Below are 22,364 nucleotides of genomic sequence, written 5' to 3'. Positions count from 1 at the left end.
CTGCCTTACCGCAAACTCCCACTGGGGTCTCTGTGGTGTCGCGGGAGGTCGCCGGGGCTCGGGTCTCATCCCCAAGTCCCTCTCGGTCCTTTGACAAGGTGATCCTGTCTAAAGCCGAGCTGACGCCGCTACGGCGCCGGCAGCAGCTGGACCGTGCAGAGCCACAGGGGTCGGTGGACCCTCTCGTCCCTCCCCACAGGCAGCTGCCTCGTCGGAGGGCGAGTCGGAGGTTAAATCGTCCCTGGTGCCGCCACATGGGTTGCCGAGCGATCTTCGCCTCATTCTGGTCCGTGGAGGGCTTCGTGCCACTCCCCAGGCCTGTCTCGTTCCCCCACGCAGGGGGCTGCCTCGGCGGGGGTTGGGTCGGCGTCATTCCGGCGCCAACCCGGGGCCAGTGTGGCTCCATCTCAACTCCAGTCTCCGCTCCGGTCTCAGGTGCGGGGGGACTTGGAGGTACCTTGTCCGGTGACGCCGGATGGTGCCGACATGCTGTCTCAAGCAGCAGACTCTACAGGGGTCGTACCGTGGATTCGTCTTCGGACGCTCCTTCTCCGGAGGCACGCTGTATCTTGGTGTCGTCCTCCCCGGAGACTGGTCGCCATGTGGTGTCTTTTTCACCGGCATCGAAGGGCGGCTCCCCGCCCTTTCTGAGGCAGAGGTGATCGTCGGAAGAGCGGCAGGTCCCTCATTCTTCGGCTCCTTCTGACTTCCAGGTCTGGCCCTTGCCCGTACCGCTTGGCCTCTGGGACGGCCGCCTTAGTTTGCAGCCGTCACCCACAGAGGGGTTGCTTTCTCCACCGCGGTGCCCTACGGAAGCAGGTGCGGCCTTCGCTCACGTGGTGTCCACGGCTGTGAGCATCCTGCGCATGGGTGACCCGGTGGCTCACTTTCTGGCGGACCATCTATTGGAGGTCCTCCACCAGGGCTCTGGTGGGAGGGAAGTCTTGCTTCCCTTTGAAGGTGCACTCCTTTCTTCCTTGACGGGTGCTTGGAGCCGTCCTGCCTCAGGCGACCCGCTGCCTCCGCATCTTCTGCACCGGCGCCGCGTGACCCAGCGTGTCTTTCCCTTCACCCCTCAGCCGCAAGCCCCCTTTTGCGGACTGCTTTTCCCTCCCTGCCGCCACTGTTGACTCTGCCGTCCCGAGAGGCCCGTTGGCTGGACTCTTGGGGGTGCAGCATGTTCACCTCGACCAGCACGGCCCTGCGGGCCCTTAACACCTTGTGTGTGCTGGCTAGGGCCTCCTCCTGTTTGTGGGACTCGGCTGAGTCTCTGGGATCTGCAGCGTCCCAGGAGTCTGGTCAGGTGAACTTACGGCTTCATGCATTGGATGGCCCGGGAGCTTGTGGCGTTTATTCTCCGCTCAGGACTTCTCAGAGATGCTGGGCCGGGCCATGGCTTCCTCAGTCGCTCTCCGTCGCCATGCTTGGCTTCGGGACAGAGTATTACCTGAGAATATTCAGGAGCAACTCATCAACCTTCCGTTTGATGGCAGCCTGTTGTTCTATGCCACGGCCGACTCCGCCATCCAAAGACTCTTGACGGGGCTCCGTCCTCCTCCTCCTCCTCCTCCTCCTCCTCCTGCTCCTCCTCCTCCTCCTCCTCCTCCACCTCCTCCTCCTCCTCCTCCTCCTTCTCCTCCTCCTCCTCCGCCCTATCCTCCTCCGTCCCCTCCTCAGTGACTTCTGAGTTGGGTTGATTCTGGGCCTTCTTAGGCCAGTTGTTCTGGCTGTGGGGTGCGTTTTCTGGCCGTTCATGTCCTTCCTTGAGACTTTGGCATTGTTGGCTGCTGGACGGCCCTTGTGGTGATTGTGTGTGCTGCAGGAGTTGTTGCGAGCCTTGGCCCTGAGATTGGGCCTTCTGCTTTGCTTGGGCTGCTTGTCACGCCTTTAGCGGGGGTGTTTTTTTCCCTTGGCTCTTTTGTTTTTTCCTCTGCTGCGGAAGTTCTTCCAAAGAGGATTCCCATATCTATGTGGGGTAGTGGTAGCTGTCATATAGCTTGCGCTCTGCTAGAGGGTCTGGTCGCCTTTGGGTGCCTGTTCTCCGTGGAGTTTAGGTAGGTTGCATTGCTTCCTGAGGTTGTGTGCGCGGCCCCTCGTAGTGATGTGTCCGGGAATCTCCTCCTCTCCCTGCTCCTGTCCTGGAGTCTGGGATGATCCTGTGTTCTCACTCGCCAGGCGTCGCCTACTTGGCCTTCCTGGGGCCTCGGGCTGTTCTTCTTGCTTTTGGCGGCTTTGACTGCCGGCGCTGGTCTGGCTGGCAGGCTGATCTCTATCTGGAGTGGGTTTGCCTTGTTTTCCCTCGTTTCCTTGGGCTCTCTAGGCTTCTTCTTCCGCTTTACCTGTCTTGGCATTGGGCGGAAGCTATGTTGCCTTGTGGGGGAGTTGGGTGCTTCGGCCTCTCTGTCCTTGCCTCCTCTGCTGTGAGTGTACGAGCTTCTTCAGCCTTCTTTCCCTCCTACATTCCCTTGGGGTCGGTGGGGTTCTGCTTGTGGGGGTTCCCTTGGCCTGGCAGGGGCTAGGTTCTACCTGGTCCACAGATCTGGTCATCTGTGGGGCCCTCTGTTCTGCATAGGCTGGTGTGGTCCTTTTCGCAGACCCTCCTTCCCAGAGGGTATGGCTAGGGTATCTATTCTACTTGGAGGAATCTGCGGCTAGTAGTATCTATCAGATGTATGAGTTACTTACCTTCGGTAACGATGTATCTGGTAGAGAAGATTCTAGCCGCAGATTCCTTCACGGCCCGCCCTTCCTCCCCTATTCTGCGGAGACCCTGGGGTTGGTCTTCGGTACTCGCCTCCCGGTGGGGGGCTGTGTCACCTGTGAGTGCCTTTCCTTGTACTTGACGGGTGGCTCCGTCTGTGGGTGGTTCATTCCGCCTTTGGTTCTTTGGAGGATGGGGTTCCGGTACTCCGGTGCCCTGCTGCTCTGGCTACTCCGGGTTTGGAGGGGATTGCTTTCTATCCCTGTCCTCCCTCCCCCTCCCTTCCTTCCATTGTTATCCTCTGCTTAAGGGTCCTCTGGCCTTGTCTTGCCCTTGTCCCTTGTGGGTGGTTGCCCTCCAGGTTGGGGTGACTTGGAAGTTTGTTGTCCCTGTCTGTCTTGGGACTGGTCCCATTCCTTGCTCAGGATGGGGGGGGGGGGTATTACTACATTTGCCATGACTTTTATGCATGTTCTTTGCCTCCGGGGCACAGGGATGGGAGATTGTCTATGTGATGGCAGGGTGACTGCGCAGGTTTCTGCCTGTTGTTGTTGTTTTTGTTGTTGTTCTTCTTCTTCTTCTTTCCCTGCCCTTGGGTTCTGCGGTGATGGTACTACTCTGGTGGTCGTGTTAGTCACTGTTTCTTTCCAATTTGTCTGCTCTTCGCACACTGTTCCCATGCTTCCACAGTTTTTTATCTGGTGGTTCCGCGTTGTGGTGTGGGAAAGTTCCCCGAAGAAAACTGACGTAGGTGTTCCGAGGCGGGTCTTATGTGACTCCGCCGACTTCACGTACGCGAACGACGCCTGGGTAGAGTCGCGTGATGTCGCCCCACCCCCGGCGCGCAGGGATCCTGTGGCAAAAAAGTTTCCGGATCCAGTCTCACGCCTGGGGATAATTCCACGTGAAGGAATCTGCGGCTAGAATCGTCTCTACCAGATACATCGTTACCGAAGGTAAGTAACTCGTACAACAGAGGGCATCTTAGAGATGCCCCCTGAAACGAACTGACAACCAGTCTCCTGACTGAGGGGCTGCCTAGGCTGCCACCCAGCAGACATGTTGCTGGACCCCTGGGTAGAGACCACTCCGCTCTCGTGGGCCTGCAATAATGCACATCCTGGGCGAGGTGCTAGGCCTCCTCCCCCAGGATGGGCAGGGGAAGCTTCAAAGGCATTCTGCCTTTGTGAGCCTCCCCAGACCCCTTGCTGTACTCAGCAACTGGTCCCCACCGGTTCTGGCCCCCACTCTGGCGGGAAAACCCAAGTGAGGAAAGGGGGTGTGCCATCCTCTGCCAACCCCACCCCTCAGGTGGGGGAGGCGAGGTGAAGCACATCTCCGGGCTCTCGCCATTTTGAGGACGGGGTGCCCTGTCTAATCAGGACTAGGCTTCTGCCTCCCTCCCACTGGAGAGTGGCAGGATAGGGGGTGTACCCACCCCAGGGAAGGGACCCATTGGTCCCTGCCCTTTACCTACCTGTAACGTCCCTAAATTTAGTGTTTAGGGGCACCCTTCCTTCCTCAGATCCAGATTCCTAAACAAGAAGAACAAGAAAAAGAAAGAAGACCTGCCGTGCAGCTGCTAACAAGAGGACGACACCAACTGACTTGGCCCCAGCCCTACAGGCCTGTCGACCCTCGAACCTGCTCCTGCTAATCCCCGGCGTCTCCAGTGGTCAGCAACCCCGGAGGACCTGACTTCCTTGCTCATCTAAAGACTGGGACTCCCACAAGTAGTGGTTCTGCTCAAACAGCAACAACCCCTGTTGCCAGCCAGGAACTGCAAATCCAGCACACTCTGCTCCCGCCGAGCCTGGCCTGTGCCTGAGTGAACAAAGACCAAGAGGACGTCCCCCCGGCGACTGTGACCAATAATCCAGCACCCAAGGACCCTCCTTGACGCTCCTGACGACGCCTGCAGCCTCCACTCCATTGACCGCCCCCAACTGCGACCAGCAGAGGGTAAGATTTCCCGACGCCAAAAGACACCCCTGCACCCGGCGATCTGCGGCCCCCTGTGCCCAACTCCTGGGTGCCTACCTAACCTACAGCTTCCCAACTTACCTCTCGAAGTGGTGGTCGCACCTGAAGAATCTCCGTCCCCGAGTTTGCAGCCTTTGTTCGTCTTGCAGCTTTCCCATTGAAAACCATTGAGCGCCCGACGGCTCAAAAGCACCCTACACCCAGCCGCCCCAGTGCCCCTGGAAGTGCAGTATCTGTCCTATCCTACTTCCCCACTTGCCCTGTGTAAGTAACTAAGAGCCCAGTTCACACAGCCGCGTGGCCTGCCTGCTAGCAGCCACCAACCAAAGGCCCCCTGCCCGCCATAGGCTAACATTGGGCCTAACTCTCTCTGCACCCGGCTGCCCCTGTGCCGCTGAGGGTGTAACAACTGTACCTACCTGACCCTGGGAAACCCCTGAGTCTACGCCCAGAACCTTAACTCTGCCAGTCGAGTACTTACCTGAAAGCCGATAACCTACATTTTCTTTATAGGGTAACATTGACTGGTTTCGCTTGGAAATTCTTCTAAGTGTCGAGTTTTGAAACTTTAAAATAGTCACTAAAAATCACCCGATCAACGAAAACGAAATTACTCACCTGTTACCAGGAGAGATCCCAGTGCTGGATCTTGGTGCCCAGCACTGACCCTGAAAGGTCATTATAACCAAACTTTTCTCCATAGGATAACATTGCCCGTTTTTTACCAGAAATTATTTTAAGTGTCGATTTTTGAAACATTCCTTAAAAATCGCCTGTGTAACAAAAACGATTTCTTTCAACTGTTTACAGGAGATGCACCAGGGCTGAATCCAGGATCCAGCCCTGAGTAAGAAAGACCTATGCAAAGTAATTGATATTGCCTTTACTTAAACATTCCCATTGAGCTCAATGTTATAATTGTGTTTAACTTGTGTTGCCTATTGCAACAACTGTAATTATTGCATTTAAAAGTCTATTGCTTATTGAAAGTATACAACTAGAGCATTTCATTCTGAGAAAGTATTTTGATACCTACTTGTGGTTCTAAAATAAAACAACTATATATTTTAATATACAAAACAATTGGCCTAGAGTTCAGTTCTTGAGTGTGTGAGAACATTTGCTGACTGAGTGTGTACAACATATGCTTTACACTGTCCTCTGATACTGCCTTAGTGCTCGACCAAGCTACCACTTTAGAGAGTAAGGTTATATCTAACTTTAACCACTGCCAAACATCTGGGGACTGTTGGACTCTGTACACACTGTACCTTACCTTGGTGCAGTATATACAGAGTCACTTTCTTTCACCTGCTGTCAGCAAACCGCAATAATCTTAAAGATTCCAACATGAAATGACTAGAGAAATGTGCTTTAACGGACTGACTGCCTGCCACTAAGAAATTGTCTAAGCTTGTGAATCTGATAAGGAGGTGCTTGTGGAGAAATTTCGTTAGAGTTAACCAATTTTTTTCATTTATTTTTACAATGCTTCAAATATAACATAGTTTGCAAATGAAAATGCTTGCCCTGTCTTTTGCATTTATACGTGATCGCTCTGTTTTGTGGTTTATTTCTTAGCATTGCAGTCAAAGATCTAGTTGTCATCCGCTATTGCCAACAAACATTCTTTATCTTCATAGTTACAGCTGATCAATTCCAATGAACCGGGTGTTATAATGTTCAAGACTGATGTGCTGAAATGCAGAGTTGCTCTTAACCCTAACACGAATCAGACGTTGCAGCTAAAAGTTACACCTGAAAATGCAGGGCAGTGGAAGCCGGAGGAGCTGCAAGTTTTGGAGAAATTCTTTGAAACAAGGGTATGTAATGGTGTAGTGTACTTACATTTTGAATGTAAAGTTGCATTAAATTTTCCTTTGCAAAACTAACAATATTATGTTTTTTAGGTTGCTGGGCCACCGTTTAAGGCAAATACGTTAATAGCTTTTACAAAGTTATTAGGGGCCCCAACGCACATCCTCAGAGATTGTGTACACATTATGAAACTAGAATTGGTAAGTCTTTTCATTTCCACATACAAGATAGCCATAGATCTCATATTTCAGTGTATTTGATTTTCTGTATATTTCGCCAAAGCACCACAACTTAAAGTATTTTGTCAAATGAATTCTGCACAGCTCATTCAGTGTGTGCTATGTTTAGTGCAGAATGGATTACCACCTGACATTGGAAAGTGAGCCCCAGCAAGTGTGTGGATAGCTGTGCTCACCCCGACACCATAAACAACAATAATCAGGACAAATATGCCCACTGACACCTTATATGTGGCATTGGCAGACGTCTATGTCACTCACGCAAGTACCAAGTGTGTTTCATGCCAGCTCAGTTTACTATAATGTATAGTTTCTGTGTAAACAGTGTGCATACCAAGTACACAATGTACAGCAAGGGCTTTCTTCTAGGGGTATATCTAATTTAAAAGGTATCTGCCGTGTATGTGTGCAAGATTGGTTAAAAGTAGGCCATAGCCCTTTGAAGGGGCTAGCCTAAAGCTTATGAAAATTATTTAAAATTTGTGGTGTTTCTGGATACACAGTACTAAATGTCCCAAAATGCTTAATGCATGACTGTTCTATACTTTAGCATATAATGTAACAGATTTGTAAGCCGTCTGAAAGTAGGTGCACACTTTAGAAGTCAAATGGAAACAGCAGTGGCAGCATGATGTGGTAACAGCTTTGGTTAAATCAAGGATTACAATTCTTTAAGTGGATCCTCCAAAGAGGGAAAACACTGAAAAGAAGCAATACAATACAGAAACAGCCTGTTGATAGTAGGCCTTATACTGTATGCTATCAGAATTTGCTCTCCTGTCTGGCCAGAAGCTCGATCAAGGATGCTGTAATTAGGCAGCAAGCTACTGTGGCAAGGTGTTTGCATTGGTAGATCAGTCTGGGGAAAAACAGCCTTTTGTGGGTAACCCACATTGATATCAGAAATCTGCATGTACCTGTAGGATTTCTCATTGAGAATGAAGCTTGTCCTTCTCCTTCTACACTGTACTTCTAGGGAATAGATAAAAGGAAAAACAGGAACAAATTGCACAAGTGGTTGGGTTGGGATAGGGGCTGGCGTACAAGAGTTTGTTGCAAATGGCCTGCATCTACGATTCATCTTGCTCATCTAAGGCCTTGCGCAGCTGCTGTCAAAGGGATGGAGTTGGTTACATCAAAAGTCACTGAAAAACAGTAAAAGGTAACTTAAGGTTCTCTTAGCTCAGTTAAATCTAATGTGTATATGAAAAGATGTTTAGAGGTTATATGCAGAAGAGCTATGCCTTTCAAAGATAAGACAGGATAGTATGTGCTAGCTATCTCCCAACAGGCAACCTATCCATTTGGCAACAGTCAGAATATATTACTTTGTGCTCCATTACACTACTAGACTCTAGAGAGGATAAGTAGGCAAACTGTAACTCAGTGTGGCCATGAGTGGCTCTTAACTCGGTACATGTGAATACGAGGAGCAGTGAGCCTGTGCAGAAAGATAATACTGTTTAAAGTCTAGCATCATACAGACCGGATCACTTATTCCATTCAAAACAGACTTGCCCGCTAGCTCAGACAAATTTTGTTAACAAAGATTGCGAGTTGCTGAAGAAGGTCTTAGGAAGTAGGATATGAATATATATATAAATAGGTTAAAAAAAAAACTGGGGAAGAACAACCATTTTAAATAATGAGATCCAGACTATGAGAAGGAACATTTTATTCTTTCTATTAAATTGTCCCTCTGTTGTTCAACTGATACTCCATATTTGGCTAGAGAAATCTGAAGGGTCCCTACTAATAGTCATACCTAAATAATAACCACATCACAATTGAATACAAAGTTTAGATCCCACCTCAGTTACAGCTTATGTCTGTGGCGACATTTCATATTACGACCAGTTTATATAAAATCCTGAGTAGTTTCCAAGCGACACAGTATCATCTATGAGTGTTTTCACATTGTTTTAACGGTTACCTCATATGATGAGAAGAAAATACTGTTGTCCGAGTGTTTTTAGCATATAAGACAAATTAAAGGTTATTTCATAGGGCAAAAAGAAGAGTGGCTAGCGGAGAATCTTCCTTGGTCCCTCTTTTGTGTTTAATTGCATCTAGACAATATCATTTGTTTGAACTGGACCAATAGTGCTATTTATAAGAGCGAGTTACATGACAACAAATTTTCACCAGTGCCCATGCGCCTCACATTTGGCAGAGGAATGAGCATTCAATAGAATCAAACGCCTTTTCTGTATCCAAAACAGAAACTGTCATACGGTGTTGGAGCAAAATCTGGTGCTTTACTACCATCAACCTATGCAAATTATTGGTGCCAGGCGTGAGGCTGTCTAGATTAGGCAGACCCAATTACGGCATTATGGCAAGTAATCTGTTAGTAATCAATTTAGCTGAGATCTTATTCTCAAGATTTAGCAATGATAATAGATCTTATTTTCAAAGTTAAGCAATGATAATGGTCCCGGAGGATTAACAGGAAGCTTACAGCTTCCCTGACTTTAATAAAAGTGTAAAGAGCACTTCCTACGTTTTTGATGTGGCACTCCTTGTCAAAAAGCCCCTCTGCAGACCCCAAATAATTGTGGAGCTCATATGTCTGCAAATGCCATATAGACTCAACACGTCGCTTGTCATAATGTTGGTGGCCAGGTGAACTTAATGCAGAAGTGATAAACCCTTGAGCTCGAGGCATGTGTTGGTGTGGATACACATGCTTTGCACAAGTCCGCCATGTAGTGTTGGACTTGGATGATTGCAAGATTTTTATTTTTTTTCGAATACGTTTTTAGAGTCACTAGGCTGTGTGACTCCTCCTTTAGGTAATACTGCGCATGGACATCGACTCCATTGTTAGATTGTTTCCTAACGCAGACTGGTTCGGATGTACTCTCTCATGCTCTCGGGTTCGAGATCCTTTTGGACTCCCTTTGGTGCACCAGTAGATCCCCTAACTCAACAAAATTGTCTTGATCGATAGTTACTCCTGTGTTCCAAGCAAAATGACAATTTGTGCGCCGGATTTGCCACACCTGGCCTGGGCCTGCCCATTCAAGTTTGACAGATCTTATCTGAAAAAGCGCTGCTAATGGAATGCATTCCATTCCTGTCCAAATTGCCATTCCAAATACCCTCACACTGACCATCATTTGATTTGCAATCTATGCCTCTTGCCCGACCATTGGGAAGACATCTGTGTGGACTATAGGTCATACAGATGTAAAAAAGACCTTTCGGGACCGACCTGCGCATCGTCAAGAAATGCTGCACAGACAAGCAGACGCCAAACCCATCTTTGGTCAACAAGAGGAGGAATCCGCAGCAGCCCAAGAAGAATCCTTCTCCATCTAAGATTCCGATTCAGAGTCGGAGACCGAACAAGACCCAGTCATCCTTGAGTCTGCCCAGAAACGTCAGACCGTGAGTACAACTGCCCTGAAAAAGACCCAGTCATCCTTGATTCTGCCCAGAAACGTCAGACCGTGAGTAAAACTGCCCTTGATCCAAAGCCAAAGAATCTGCTCCGTCCGAAATAACTGCTCACTTCATAAAAGCCATGGCGTGCACTGACATACAGAGTCTGAAGCGCCACACTCTGGCTCGGCACCAGAATTTCGTTCTACAGCAGGGGCTATAATACAAAGCACAGCAATCAGTTATAATCATTTCCTCAACCCTTCTTATACACTCAACTTATTTTTTTTCTACTAAATGACCCAAAATAATGCTAAGTAATAACACAAAATCCACTGTTGCTGTGGAAGTTGTAGACATTTCCAAACAGTTTTTAAAACAAATCACCATTCTTTTACAAGTGACTTTACTTCATGATCTAATCCTGGCTGCCAAAAATCATACCTTATTCTGCATTTGATGGTTGTCTCAGCCCCTGCATGTGCTATTTCTAAAATTCTTCGTCAGGAGGAATTAATTGGTCTTACCTAGTTAATAAATTATTCTCTATAGACCATCCATCTTCTGTTTTGCAATATGGTTGGAGAGAACAATCTAACATTTTTTTTTTTGGCTAACTAGTTGTCACTGTTTGTATAACTTCGCTCAAAATTCTGTCTCCTTTGAGTGCACTTCGCCATGTGTCCGTGTCATTACAAACAGCACAATCTTAAACACTAGCTGTAATGCATTCCTCAACTTCATCCATCACATCCTTTTCTTCTGACTCCTCAACAACTGGCATCCTTGACAAAAATCTCCTTTCACATTTTTCTCTCCAGCAATGTGAATTACAGTGAATTGAAATTCCAACAGTTTTGTTGCTAGCCTTGCTAGTCTTACAGTAGTTTCCTTTATCTTAAGCAAAATGTTCTTCCCCACAAGTAAGATTTGAATTTTTCTACACCCCACACACAGGCTAACATTCCTATTTCTATCACTGAGTTTCTTGTTCCTACATCTCTCATTCTTCTAGATGCACAGCCAACTGTAAATTCATTTCCACCCTCTACTTGTGATAACACCGCATCCATACCATAAGCACTAGCAACTATTGTAACAATTGTCTCACAACCTTAAACATAAGCTTGTAATGCAGGTGCTTCTATAATACATTGCTTAATAGGTTCAAAGTCATACTGGCATGTAGAAGTCCATACAAACTCTGATCTTTTTTTCCCTTTTTTTATAGTAACAATCTGAAACATTCCGAGATTTTAAAAGTTTTTGATGAGTCTAGAATAAAACTCACATAACCTTATTAAAGGACATAATTTGTCTTTGTAAAATGAGATGCTTTGATAATCCCTTCTACAATACTAGGCTTGGGTTTGACTCCTTCACTTGATACTACACGGCCTAGATTCTAAACTTCATTTTCCGAAAATATGCATTTGTCCTCTATAAAAGTGACTGCATTGTTTTAGTTTTTCAATATCCTTTTCATGCCTTTAACATGTGTCAGAATGAATCAATAGATCATCCTGAAATATCACTATATGCTTCATGTCAGCAAACATTCTAGACATAACTTTTTGAAACAGTGATGCTGCTGAAGCCAGTCCAAATGGCATAAAACAAAACTGAAACGTTCCATTGGGTATTACAAAAGCATTAGGTGCTGTGATTTCTTTATTTTTTTTGGGGGGGGGGGGGTGATTCAGATATTAGAAACAAAGGCAAGTATTGCCAACTATGCAATATCTGGTTGTTAGATAAATCCGGTGCATCATGCCAACATCTATTTCACATCTTTATACATGGTTGTAATATTTAATCATAGAAAATCAAACCTATGGAGATATGAGGATACACAAGCACATGTGTCCCTTCCAGTATTACACTATGCCCGTTAAAGAACAAGGGGGCACTCAATCGCCAGCCATCTTAAACTCGCAGTCGTAGCGTCTCCGCGGCAGCCATGTGTTAATGTATGCAAAACCAGTGCAATTGGTACTGATAGGTATATTATCTAAGCAGTGTCATGTGTTGCGACAGTGTAAGCTTATCTACCTCATCCGTAGCATCTAATGTTTAGTTAGTAGGTAGGCCTGCAATGGGTCCCATATGTCCCTGGGGCGAGATCTCGGGGGCAACAACTCTGCATTTGTATTCATTTGGCCTTGACAGTAAATTAGGTTGTTTAGCCAGTCTTCAAATTTGGGTGCCCATCCCCATCTACAGGCGACTCTTTATTAGCTAACAGTAGACTCAGTGCTACATTATTTCGGTTGCCTTGTTCTACCCCAGCGACATTAACCAGGTGAGCTATGAGCGGGCTAAGTGTGGCACTTTGCCCCATCATAATAGAGAGTGCTGCTTCCCTCTCCTTCCACTATACTTGAATTGGGGCACAGGACCAAGCCAGATGGAGGAAATCAGCTTGCCGCTCCGCATCTTGTACAGTGATCATCGGCGCATAGGTGAAATCAGTACAATCTTACAGCTGTATACTAGATTCTATATAAAAATGTATTATGCGTAGTCTGCAACTAGGGGCAATCCGTTCTGTCTGTATACAACAGTATTTCCACTGTTCATTCGCACTGGATGTTTCTAGTTCCATTTCCAATTGTTAATGTGCACGCCCCTTTGCATGTTTGCCTCTTGTTGTGCAGTGTGGTATAATATGGAATCAAGGTGTTTTGGACTTGCAGCTTTAAATATAGATATAGTGTGTCTATAGAAGGGGGTTCTAGTGGGAAGTCTGGTGTGGCAGCTTTTACATTGTCGCATGCGTATATATCTATAGAAATATTGCCAGAGGAGTTGGGGTCTTTCCCTTCGAATAATGCCTCCCGGGAGATAAAAGTCCCTTTTCGGTAGAGATCGCCCCATGTGCTGACCACTGTTTTTCTGTAGCATCTGTCTGCATGCTGCTTCATGTGTAACTGTGAATGATGGGTGGTAAGGCAGGGGTACAAGTGGAGTGTAAATTAGTGGTTTATCGAGTTTTTGGTACGTTTGTACCACGCTTGAGAGGTTCACGTGACTGAAGCTCCTGCGGAATGGCAAGCGGTCATCATTGACCCTTGATAGGAGTAGGGAGGTGTAGGAGCCAAACATCCTTTTTCAATTGCCGGGTGCTGTAGGTATGGTGTAGGTTTATACCAATGGATGGCATAATGCGCTTGAGCACATAAGTAATATAGCTATATCTGGAGCTTTGAAGCCACGTTTTGAAAAAGGACTTGTGAAGCGTCCCAATGCAGGCGAGGCTGTTTACCCGCCCATGCCATACAGATCATTTGTGTTTTAATTGATTGACAAAAATGATGGTCGGGGGAGAAAGGAATGTTGAGAAATAAATACAGGAATTTGGGTAGAATGATCATTCCAAAGATGTGTTGTGCCAAGGATAGGGGCAGCGAAATACAGCGAGTAATGCTGTCCATAATTGTAGACCGAGTGTAGGAAGCTGGTTCTGTATATACTATACCAAACTGAGGTATAGTGTGCACAGAGTCCAGTGGAACCCCAAAGGTAGGCAGAGGTACTCTCTATTTGTGATAGTGTGGTCGAGCAGTAAGGCTTTATCAGAGGGTAGTGTTAAGCATTTGTTGAACACACTCAATCAGCAAATGATGTCACACACTATTCCCAATTTACACATTACACCATCCAATTCACCTCCTCCAATGTCACCTGACTCACAGGAGGACGATTTTGGGTGTTAGAGTTTTTCAGGTTTCCATACAAGTCAACTCCACACAGAACATTTTTCAAGGGAAAACAGTCAATGTATTCCTTCGGAGAGACACGTGGTTATCGGGTAACAGGTAAGTACTTGATCTTTGGGGTTGAGTTTCTGGGGTTAGAACAAGGGTTCCCACAGGGTCACACACCTGTACCCTCACCACTGGTATAGTGCACCCAGCTAGAGGAGAGGCTGATGTATTCCAGGGCAGTGGGTTGTAGTGGGCAGTGAGTTGTAGTCATGGCACTTGACTCTTCACTTTGTTCTGCACCAAACCACGCAGCCTGCAATATGTGTGTGTGTGTGTGTGTGTGTGTGTGTGTGTGTGTGTGTGTGTGTGTGTGTGTGTGTGTGTGTGTGTGTGTGTGTGTGTGTGTGTGTGTGTGTGTGTGTGTGTGTGTGTGTGTGTGTGTGTGTGTGTGTGTGTGTGTGTGTGTGTGTGTGTGTGTGTGTGTGTGTGTGTGTGTGTGTGTGTGTGTGTGTGTGTGTGTGTGTGTGTGTGTGTGTGTGTGTGTGTGTGTGTGTGTGTGTGTGTAAATGTATAGGGCCTCTAAGGGTGGCACAATAAGTGTTGCAGCCCTTAGAGGCCTTCCCTGGCCACAGTGCCCTTGGTACCTGTGGTTCAATTTTCAAGGGGCTGATCTGTGGCCAGAGTGTGCCAATTGGGTTTTGTTTTCAATGCAGATTTAGAGAAAGAACATAGGCCCTGGGTACCTGTTTGGCCGGAGCCCAGGTCACACTCAGTCAAAGTACATCACCAGTTTAGCAAAAAGGGGGGGCAACCATGCAAAAAGAGGGCACTTTCTTATACAGAGCGACACCATAATTTGCTCGTATTGTTACTTCCTGGTCTCTGGACACTAGCACTTCTAGATACTGCAGTTCTGAGTTGCACCGTTGTGAAAAGAAAAATCGGGGGCGAACCTTTCAGTGCCCGGTGTTAGAGGGAACAACTGGGATTTGCCCCAATTGATCTGGACACAAGACCACCCCCCCCCCCCCCCCCCCCCCCCAAATGAACAAACTCGCGCAGTATCTCATTTAGACAATTCGCGGGTCCCTCAGATAAAGTGTTATATCATCTGCATATAAGGAAACTATTGGATGTCGAGAGGGATATCTGCGTGCATATTCTCGGTGGTGTTGACAGAGCTTTGCGACCAGTGGCAAAGAGCAACAACGATAGCGGGCAACCCTTTCAGGTGCCCCTGGAAATTGTGAACGGTCTTGAGTCTGCGCCGCTAATTGTAACTTTCGCCAACTGTTTTGAATAAAGTAGAGCTATCCATATCAGGAACGTAATGGGGAACCCCATCCGCCGGAGCACCACTATTAAATAATCCCACTCCGAGTCAAAAGCTATGGCGATGTCAAAAAAGCCACCACCGCAGCTAGATCCAGTTTAGTATCCATTAGGAGCTCGAAGAGTGCCCTTAAGTTATGCAATGTTGATCGCCCTGAAATAAAGCTAGATTGATCCGAGCGAACCAGGAATGTCATGAGTAGGGAGAGGTGATTAGCTAGTATTTTTGCAAGAATCTTAATGTCACAATTTATTGAGTGATAGGGGTCTGTAACACTGACATTGGTCAGGGGATTTTTTCAGGGGTTAAGCAAAGCAATAATCATAGCCTCTCACATGGATGTCAGGAGGAGGCCCATTGCCCATGCCTCCTGATATACAGATTTCAGGTTTGGGAGTAATGTGGCAATGTATGTTTTATAAAACTCGTCTGGTAGCTAGTCTGGTCATGGGGCTTTGCCAGCCTGAAGTTGCATTATGGCCTGTCTGATCTCATCCTCCTTAAAATCTGTAGCCAGGTATTGTCTCTGTGTGTCACTTAACCATCCCAGTGCAATATCTTCAAGGTAGGCATCATTGTTGTGGCCTGCTAGAGGTGTAAAGGGTCCTACAGAATGTGGCAAATGCATTCAGTATGTCCGGTGTGTCCTGGACCAATGAGCCGTTCACATCTCGAATTTCAAGAATATCATTAGTAAAGCAGGGTTTGCATGACAGGGTTGCCAATGTATGACCTTGGAGGTCGCCTTCGCCTTATGCACAAGCCCATGGATACTTCCCACAATAGAGGGATTCTCTTTCCACCGTCTCTCGATACTCAGATTGGGTGTGTCAGATTTTTTTTAGAGAGTTTAGGGTCCTCCGAGCTGCCCAGCCGGGTTTAGAAGGTTTTCAACTCTGACTCCGGTTTTCTAAACTGTACTTGTATTGACCGCAATATCCCACCACCTTTGGCCAGGCAGGCACCGCATACAGTGAACATGAAGGCTTCCCATATCATTCCTATCTCTGGGACAGAAGCTTTGTTTCGGTCGAAAAAGCAGCAAACTCTTGCCTTAGTTCGTCATGGAACGGAGCATCAAATAATAGAGTGGGAGATAGTCTCCACGACTTTCCTGGGGGGAGCAGCGGTTGGGAGCATAGCTCCAGCAGGACAGGGGAGTGATCAGAGATGCGTGTGCTAAATACGTGACGCTTTGCATCCAGCTGCTTAGGCCATTGGACACAAGCCAATAGTCCAGTCTCAACCAACTATTATGTACACCGGAGTAAAACATACCCTCCTTAGCCGAAGGGTGAAGTGCCCTCTGAATCCATAAATTTGCGTTCTTCTATAATGTCTCTGACGTATAGCTGCAGTACTGTGATATGTGGTCAGGGTATGCGATCTATCCATTATCTTATCCAGTGTAATATTAAAGTCTTCTCTCCTTAGTACGTGGGAGGAGCCAATGTCCATAATCTGCCCCCAAAGCCTGTCAAAGAAGGTTGGGTTATTAGTATTAGTATTGGGACCATAGCAGTTAACTATGTTAACCAATGTCAAGGCCAGCCTAGCTCACATCAATGTATATCGCCCCTGATCATCATTTAAAGCGCATAGCTTCGTGTATGGTACACCTTTACGATTGAGGATGATAGTTCTCCATGCATAGGAGGAAAGAGTAGGAAAGTGTCCTTGGGATGCCCGGCATGCCGAAAATGTAAAATGGGTTGAATCGTTTAGATGAGATTCTTGCAGTAGGGCAATGTGATTATTACACCTCTCTAGATAGGCAATTAAGTGTATCCATATATGTGGGTCACCCAGGCCCCTAACATTTCAGGATGTTTTAATTACATTTAATGGGCGTGCAGTTGTTCCTACCTGTGGCAGTGGTAAACATCTCAAGGTGGATGAGAAACCATGTGTGGGGCGAGACATTGGTGTAAGCTCAATTTTGTGTGACATGAGTGGTGTGGCAGCACCAGTTGATTATATGTGCATAGTAATAGTTTGAACATCACCCCTTCCCCCCTGCCTCCCACTCCGACAGCCTAAAGCCCTCAGGTATATCCCTCCCTCCCAAAAAGCCCTTAAAAAAATTAAACATCCATAGTAGCGATATAGAGATATCACCTGTGCTTTAGGAAAGAACGGTAATAAAGAACGTAGAGAACGAATAGAAAGAGAAAATAAGGAAGAGAGGTGAAGAATGAGAGGAGTAGGGAGGAGAAAAGCTAGAATGGGAGGGTTAGAGAAATAAGGGAAAAGAAAAGTCATAGTAAATAGAGTGGCAGTGAAAATAAATAAGAACAGATTGTCTGTTACCAATTTTGGACTAATTTTGGGGTACTCTGTAGAGGGATATCCAAAGAGCCAGACGGGGTCATCCTCAAATTGACGAGGGCACCCAGGGGTAGGATATTGCGCACCACATGTGCCCCATCATGAGCCGATTTGTGTGGGGAAAGGATAAAGAAGTGCAGCAATTCAACAGTATAGGATAGAGCATGACAGAGGGCACATCAGCCATTCTCAGTTTCTGTTTAATGGGTGCAAATTTCCTACGTGCTTCTTGGACCGCTGCAGTGAAGTTTGTATATATAGTGACTGTGTTTGCCCTCAAACTGCAGATTCCGCTTTCCCTGGCTAGGCGAAGGGCAGTGTCCCGGTCTTGATAATTTAACCGTCTAGCAAAAATTGGCTGCGCTGGAGCCCTTGGTGGTGGACAGAACATCAGTGCCCGTTGGGCGCATTCGACAATCAGCATTTTTGAGGAGGCCTCTGCATCGAATAGTGCAATAAGCAGTCGCTCTATTTACTCCTTCATTTTCTCAATGTTTGTGGATTCTGGTATTCCCAATATGAGCAGGTTATTTCTGCGAGATCTTGTTCCAGGACTTTGTTTTTCGCAGATATAAGCTTTAGAACCATCTCCATGTTGAGTAGCTGTTTGCTGTGATTAGAGACAGTGTCTTCGATGGTGGAGATTCTTTGTTCTGCTCCAGTTAAGTGTCCATCCGTCTTTTCCAGCTTATGTGTAATAGAGTCCAATCTGGTGTACATGGTATCCACTTTAGCCTCAATGGACGTAAGTCTTTGTTGCATGACAATATGCAGCATTTTCATGCCCACTGCTTCATTGGAGTCTTCGGTTGAATCTTCCTCACCAGTCTGGTCCAAGCAGCTGTTGGGAGTATGTGTAGATCTAAGGGCCTTGAATAGCAATATGGTTTACCATGTAAAGTAATAGATAATAAGCTATTACCAGTAGGAAAGGAACTGAATTAAAAGTAAAAACTATCTGCCCATCATCTTCCACAGAATTCAGTTTTTCTCTATTTTTGTATTCTCCAATAACAAACCGCTCTGAGTGAGTGTCCTGTATGGGAGAGTAGGAAAAATAATTGGGTATGGCAAAGTCCTTGAGAGAAATAGTTAACAGATAGGTAACTGCATTATCTGAAAGAAACACGTTAGTTAGATTCCTCACCTTAGAATATCCCCAGGCGTCAGGCTGGATCCGGAAAGATTTTTGTAGCAATACCCCTTGTGCGTCGGTAGGCGTCGTCTGCGGCTCCGCGTCCGTCATCGGAATGACGTCGTCGGAGTACTTAGACGCCGCCCTCGCGCGCTGACGTCAGTTCTTCTTTTTTCCGCGCCAGTAAGCGCCGATCCGGGAAGAGCTTACCCCTAGTCATTTTTTTACTAACTTTTTTTTACTTCTTTTGGTCTATCGACTCGTCTCTGGTGCCGGTAGGATGCCTGGTTTCAAAGCCTGTGACGCCTGTCATCGGCTGATGTCGGTGACGGATCACCATCGCCGGTGCCTTTATTGCCTGGGGGCCGACCATGACGCGGAGTCGTGCCTCGATTGCCAGGCCTTGACGTCGAAAGCTAGACGGGAGCGGTCCCGTAAGCTTCTCGAGCTTCGGCACACGGTCCAGGAGGAGGTCCAAGGATCGATCGCGGAGCCACAGCCATCATCATCATCGCTCGTCGGGGTCTTCGGGTAAGTCGAAGCACTCCAAGAAACGACATCGCTCTTCGGACTCCCCTCGCCGGTCGCGCGACTCGGCTGAGGGTCAGGGTGGTCCCACCCCTGCGGCTCCGTCGGAGCCGAAGGAGCCGCGTTCGTCCCCATACCCGCCGGTCCCTGGGACTGACGCGACTCCGGCGGAGGTCAGTGCCTTCCTCTCGGCCATGAGGGGCCTGGCTCCGCCGTCGACGCCTGTAGGCGCGCCTTCGGGCCCCGCAGGTTCGACTGGGCGACCTCGCGTGCCAGCGGCTCCGGCCCCAGCGCCGTCGACGGCTCCGGCCCCGACGCCGCAGGTCCCTGAGGGATCCAGGCCGGGATCTCGGTCGGCGCCGGTCGACCTCACGACGCCTCCTCCGCTGGCGCCGACACCGGTTCCACCCCCGACGCCATCCACAGACGACGTCGTTCCCCAATTTAGCCCCGGCGCGGTGCTGCCCGGCGCCGATTGGTGAACGCTTCATCTACTGCCCGGCTCCGATCATTCCTCCTGTTTATCGGGAATCGGATGACTAGGGCAACTGGGAGGGATCTGAAGACCCTATGGCCGCTCAGGCCCAACTTTCTCAGGACTGGGCAGAGGAATTGGGGGATGCCAGCGGTCTGGATACCTCCCCGGACGCTGGCTTCATCTCTCCTCCGACTGTGGCCTCGGAGGAGGGTGCAGCCTTTTCAGTGGTGCTGCGCAAGGCGGCCGAAGCCCTAGGGCTGGAGTTGCCTGCTAACGTCCTCACAGCGGTCCTTCAACCGACAGCAAGCTCCATTGAGCCTCTGCTGCAGTTTAATGAGGCCCTCATTGACATTCTGCAGGGCACTTGGTCCAAGCCCTCCACAGTCCCTCCTGTGGACCGGAACGTTGCCCGGCGCCACCGCCCTGCTCCGGGTGACCCCAGTTTCCTCTCCCAACACCCCACCCCCGAGAGTCTGGTTATCCAGGCCTCAACCTCCCAATCCTCCTTCCCGTCCGCTCCTCCGGATCGGGAATCCAAGAGGTTGGAACAGTTTGGCAAGAAACTGTTCTCGTCCCTGAGTTTGGGGCTGCGGTCTTTAAATACCGCTTGCCTTTTGGACCGTTATTCCCACTCTCTGTGGTATACGGTGGAGGACGTGCTGCCCTTGTGCCCGGTGGAGGCCCGGACACGACTCACTCAAGCACTTGCTGACGGTCGAGATGCAGCACGGCACGCCATACGGTGTGGACTTGACACCACGGACTCGCTGGGTCGGGCGATTTCCACCACGGTGGCGCTTCGGCGTCACGCCTGGCTGAGGTCCACGTCATTTTCAGGGGAAGTCCAGAGTTCCCTCATGGACATGCCCTTTGATGGCACTCGCCTTTTTGGTGAGAAGGCGGACAGCGCGCTGGCTCGGTTCAAGGACTCCCGGGCCACGGCCAAGTCCTTGGGTCTTTCGGCCCCGCGGCCGCAAACTTCCGCCTTTCGTGGCCAAGGAAGGGGCGCCTCCTTACGTCCACCCAGCCACCGGCCGCAGAACCAACGTGCATGCGGTCGCGGATGTGGATTCCGCCGAGGCGGTACTGGAGGTCAACGTGCCGGTCAGTCCACATCCACCCCGGCAGCATCCGCCTCAAAGCCCTCCTAGTCCGAGCTTTCAGGCCCATTCAACGCCAGTGGGTGGCAGAGTTCGCCATCACCTGCTCCACTGGCGCTCCAGCCCGTCGGACAGGTGGGTGCTGCAAATCGTCCGAAGGGGCTACTTTCTCCCCTTCGAGACGACCCCTCCAGCCATGCCACCGCTGAACCACCGTATATCGGGGGATCATTTGCATCTTCTACGGGAGGAAGTTTCGGCCCTCTTGGCCAAAGAGGCCGTTGAGCGCGTTCCTGGTCCAGAAGTAGGTCGTGGTTGTTATTCCCACTACTTTCTGGTTCCCAAGAAGGGCAAAGGGGGCCTATGCCCGATCTTGGACCTCAGGAGCGTCAACGCCTTCCTCCGGAAGGACCGGTTCAAGATGCTCACTTTAGCTCAGGTTCTGGCTGCCCTAGACCCTGGAGACTGGATGGTAGCGTTGGACTTGCAGGACGCTTATTTCCACATCCCCGTCCTGCCGGCCCACCGGCGTTACCTGCGGTTCACGGTGGGTCAGGAGCACTTTCAGTTCACCGTGCTCCCCTTTGGCCTCACCAGTGCCCCTCGGGTGTTCACGAAAGTGATGGCGGTGGTCGCAGCTCATCTGCGCCAATAAGGGGTTCCAGTCTTCCCCTATCTCGACGACTGGCTGTTGAAGGCAGGCTCGCCCCAGCAAGTCGTTTCCCACCTCCAGACTACGGCCGACCTCCTGCACTCGCTGGGGTTCTCCATCAATGTGCCGAAGTCGCACCTGAGTCCCTCCCAAGATCTCCTTTTCATTGGGGCGGTTCTCGATTCGGCGCAGTTCCAGGTCTATCCGCCGGAACAGCGGGTCCGGGACATTCAGGCCCTGATTTCCATCTTCCGGACTCTGTCCTGGGTTTCGGTCAGGTTGGTGCTGCGGCTTCTGGGGCTGATGGCCTCCTGCATCCTGTTGGTACCTCACGCCAGGTGGCGGATGCGGGCTCTGCAGTGGGACCTGAAGTTTCAGTGGGCCCAGCATCGAGGCAACCTGTCCGACCATGTCTTGATCTCGGAGGGCACTGCGTGCAGTGGTGGCTCACGAATCGCGATTGGGTCAGCGGCAGATCCCTCTCCCTACCCCAACCGGAGCATGTCGTAGTGACGGATGCGTCCCTCCTGGGATGGGGGGACCACATGGGAGAGGCGGAGATCAGAGGACTCTGGTCTCCGGCGGAGACTCGGCTCCATATCAACCTCTTGGAGCTGAGGACGATCCGACTTGCACTAAAAGCCTTCCTTCCCTCTGTCCAGGGAAGTGTCGTGCAGGTGTTCACGGACAACACCACCGCCATGTGGTATTGCAACAAACAGGGCGGGGTGTGGGCGTGGACCCTTTGTCAGGAGGCTCTGCGCCTCTGGACATGGCTGGAACATCAGGGCATCACCCTGGTGGTTCAACATCTGGTGGGCTCTCTGAACGCCAGAGCAGACTAACTCAGCCGCCGGTGCATGATGGATCACGAGTGGTGGCTGAACTCGGACGTGGCGCAAGGTCTCTTTCTGCAGTGGGGAGAGCCTTGGTTAGATCTATTCGCCACCGAAGAGAACGCGCAATGTCAGCAGT

At 49.2% G+C, this 22,364-nt stretch overlaps 1 protein-coding gene across 2 annotated transcripts in view; it reads left to right on the top strand.

Moving 5' to 3' along the window:
• Positions 1-22,364, top strand: part of MED14 (mediator complex subunit 14) — a 1,045,467-nt gene that overhangs the window by 965,311 nt on the left and 57,792 nt on the right. For both annotated transcript variants that reach the window (XM_085622933.1, XM_085622932.1), the window contains 2 exons: positions 6,328-6,507; positions 6,595-6,702. In XM_085622933.1, coding sequence (XP_085479059.1) covers positions 6,328-6,507; positions 6,595-6,702 — 288 coding nt within the window. The remainder of the gene's footprint in view (positions 1-6,327; positions 6,508-6,594; positions 6,703-22,364) is intronic.

Source organism: Triturus cristatus, chromosome 8 (genome assembly GCF_964204655.1).
Source record: "Triturus cristatus chromosome 8, aTriCri1.1, whole genome shotgun sequence".
Lineage (NCBI taxonomy): Eukaryota > Metazoa > Chordata > Amphibia > Caudata > Salamandridae > Triturus > Triturus cristatus.
Note: the sequence above shows the minus strand (reverse complement) of the source record. Positions and strands in the feature narration are given on the sequence as shown.